Source organism: Macrobrachium nipponense, chromosome 31, assembly GCF_015104395.2.
Source record: "Macrobrachium nipponense isolate FS-2020 chromosome 31, ASM1510439v2, whole genome shotgun sequence".
Lineage (NCBI taxonomy): Eukaryota > Metazoa > Arthropoda > Malacostraca > Decapoda > Palaemonidae > Macrobrachium > Macrobrachium nipponense.
The window spans coordinates 20,855,980-20,859,480 of record NC_061093.1 but is presented as its reverse complement, the minus strand read 5'-3'; the positions used below and the strand labels follow the sequence as shown (position 1 = coordinate 20,859,480).

At 38.4% G+C, this 3,501-nt stretch overlaps 1 protein-coding gene across 1 annotated transcript; it reads right to left on the bottom strand.

The window, feature by feature from the left end:
- Positions 1-408: 408 nt before the first annotated feature.
- LOC135206783 (uncharacterized) lies at positions 409-3,294 on the bottom strand. The gene is made up of 2 exons (XM_064238278.1): positions 2,046-3,294; positions 409-455 (listed from the first exon to the last, which is right to left on the bottom strand). Exons 1-2 carry the CDS (start codon positions 3,292-3,294, stop codon positions 409-411), a joined length of 1,296 nt encoding a protein of 431 aa, XP_064094348.1.
- Between the last annotated feature and the right edge of the window lie 207 nt (positions 3,295-3,501).

The window sequence follows — 3,501 nt, the reverse complement described above, 5'->3', positions numbered from 1 at the left end:
AGTATTCCTTCATCAAGGTTCTTTATCTTCCGCCTAACACCACCCCTTCTCCTCCAGTCCATGGACCAGCTAGTGATAGCGAACTTTAAGAAGCTGTATACGAAACATCTTTTCAAGAGATGTTTCAACATCACCGATACCACAAACCTCACCTTGCGTGAATTTTGGAAGGAGCATTTTGATGTTGTGATATGCATCCGACTCATCGACCAAGCTTGGCAGGTTTCGAGGCGAACCTTGAATTCCTCGTGGAGGAAACTCTGGCCTGATGCCGTATCTGCCTGAGACTTCGAGGGATTCGACGTGGGCAAAGCTGGTGCTGCAGATTCAGAAACAGTTGACGATCCTGTTTTGCAACCAGATCTTGACGAGATCGTTGCACTCGGCAAGTCCATGGGGTCGACGTCATCAACGACCTTCTCGGGGAGCACCAAGAGGAGCGTACGACGGATGACCTGAAGGAGTTGGAGGCCATGCAACATAACGTCGTTCAAGAGGAGTTTCTCTAGCAGCGGCGAGGAGGAGGAGGACTACCCTATGACAACGGCAGAAATTAAGGATGTTCTAGCTGCTTTTCATAAAGTGCAATCATTTGTAGAAAAAAGACACCCCAAAAAGGCATACACAGGTCGTATGCTTGCGCAGTTCAATGACATTTGCCCGAGTCGTTTCAGGAACATTGTGAAAAGTAGGCAGAAGCAATCTTCCATAGATAGTTATTTTTTAAAGAGACCTTTATTACTAGCAGGAGGAAGCAAGAAGGAAGAACCGAGCGATACTAAAAAACAGAAAGTTGAAAGTGGTGAAGAAGTTGAAATTTTATGTAAAAAAAAAAAAAAAAAAAAAAAATTTAATTTTAGTTTTTTGTAAAGTTAAGTGTTACAGTTTTGTTAATGTATTTCATAAAGTTTAGTTTATGCACGTTTTCCTTACATTTTTGTGTGTGTTTCGTAAAGTTAAGTGTACGTACACGTACATATCTGCCGTTTGTCCACCTCCTCTGTCGCCACTTTCGGAGATAGCCTCACTCGAAAGATAAGCTTCCACATTTTACTACATATGTACAGTATTTCTTGTATACCATGTACACTAATACACTTTATTTACAGGTATACTAGCAGTACGTATTAAGTTACGTATTGAATGGTCCAAATTGTTGTAGTATTTCATTGTTTATAGGTCAGTTTAGCTCCATTATGAAATTTACTGGAGTGTTTTTGGAAGGCTTGGAATGGATTAGCCATTTTACATGTAAAATGCGGTCCAAGATACGAAAAGCTCATGATACGAAGGCCACCTCGGAACGGATTAATTTTGTATCTCGAGGTACCACTGTATATATCTATCTATCTATCTATCTATTTATCTAATATATATATATATATATATATATATATATATATATATATATATATATATATATATATATGTGTGTGTGTGTGTGTGTGTGTGTTACGGTCATTTTGGAAAATGACCAAAATATATGTCAGTATGCAAAATGCCCAAATAATTGTGGTCATTTTGGAAAATGACCAGAAGTTTGGTCATTTTGCAAAATGACTATTAGTATCGTTGGTCATTTTGTAAAGTTACCCCAATAGCTGCTGATCATTATGCAAAAATAAACAAATAGTAATTTAAAATTGATTAGGAAAAGTCTAAGTATGAATAAAGGTGTGTGTTTTTTTATTCAACATTAAAAACTTACATTACACATTATAAGTATATTAGAATATTGAAAAATGACCAGAAGTTTGGTCATTTTGCAAAATGACTATTAGTATCGTTGGTCATTTTGTAAAGTTACCCCAATAGCTGCTGGTCATTTATTCAACATTAAAATCTTACATTACACATTACAAGTATATTAGAATATTGAAAGAACTAAAACTGAACTTGAAAATTATTTCAACAATTATCAAAATTAGCATTATCTGACTTGTTTGAACAAGAGTTGCTGCATTTACATCTGCTGTTGCACAATACTTCGTTTTTGAAGCATTTACAGCGTCTGCTCCGACATGACTGGGTGCAGCTACACTTACTGATCCCCTGGCCATGTCCCATCGAGTCTGCAATAGCTACCTCTCGCAGACTGATTTCGCGATCCTTTATTACCTCTTCGAGTGACATAAATTTTTCAGCACATAAAGTGAACTGATTCCGACTGTACACCTGTTTAAGTAAACCATGTTTTGTCCCTAGTTTGTAGGTTCCGCCATCCATTGTTTCAGTTATAATTGCCTTTGCATTCGCAAACTCCTCTCGTCCACGGTCAACAAGTGGAATAGGAACCATGACAGTGTCCCCTGCAAGGGCTGGCTTGAAACGCTGTACTGATTTATCCTTCAATTTTTTAGCTTGCTTCTCTTGTTGTATTTTCGATTCCCTTCGTTCAGCCTGAATGCTACGATTTCTATTGCATAGGCAGCTGAGCACAGGATCATCAACATTGTCATTTACAGTTGAACAACACTGACCAGAAGGATGACATGGAATGTTTTGACCACACGAGTTGCAATTTATGGCACAACTTTCAGCACTTCTCCCCTGTTCTACATTTTGATCTTCTTCATTAACTAAAAAAAACAAGTGCTTCTGCAAGCTGCTCCTCTGTCTCCATGCTTCCATTATTTCTTCTGGTATGTTGACAGCAGAAATACCAAGATGAGCCTTTTCTCCGTACATGGCTTCATAAGGTGTCCTGCCAATTCCAGAATGGAAGCGCGTGTTTTTCTGCCACTGAACAAAGCGCAGTCCATTTGACCATTGTGTAGTGTTGTTAGCTTTCATCCAGTAAGCGAGTATTGCTTCAACATCTCTGTTTGCTCGTTCCACGGAACCCTGTGATTGAGAATATCTTGGTTTCCCATGAACTAGCTTCCATTCTGGCCACATAGCCAGAACTTCCTTGATTACCTTATTTGAAAATTCTCTCCCATTGTCAGATTGAAGAATATGAGGGGCTCCTTTATCACAGAAAATGTCAACCAGGTGAAAAGCTACCTCCTCGGCAGTCTTAGTCTGTAGGGCTCGAATGCATATCATCTTGGTCAAGTGATCCTTGTAATTGAAAATGAAACGGTACTTCCCATCTGGTTGACTCTGCATATCAATCAAGTCAACCTGCAAAGACACAGTACAAGACAAAATTATAAGTAATGCAAATACATCATCATAATTATTATTGTCAGCAGTAGTAGTAGTAGTAGTAGTAGTAGTAGTAGTAGTAGTAGTAGTAGTAGTAGTGGTAGTAGTAGTAGTAGTAGTAGTAGTAGTAGTAGTAGTAGTCATGCATATAATTTATTACATTAAGGTTAGATTGGAAGGCTAAGAAATGCCTACAATAACTTAGTGAATAATAATGTTTGTTTGTTTCGTTACTAACCTGAGCTCGAGAATTCATGCTGTTCGAGACGATTGGCTTGACAACCACACACTTCCGCACACTACTTTTCTTTAGCCGACATTCCTCACAATACTGCAAGAACAGCGTTATCT

Coding starts and splice junctions, on each gene's coding strand:
- LOC135206783 (XM_064238278.1), bottom strand. CDS start 3,294: ATGACTACTACTACTACTACTACTACTACTACTACTACTACTACCACT. Junction 456..2,045: donor GGGACATGGCCAGGGGATCA/GTAAGTGTAGCT, acceptor CAACTCCTTCAG/GTCATCCGTCGTACGCTCCT.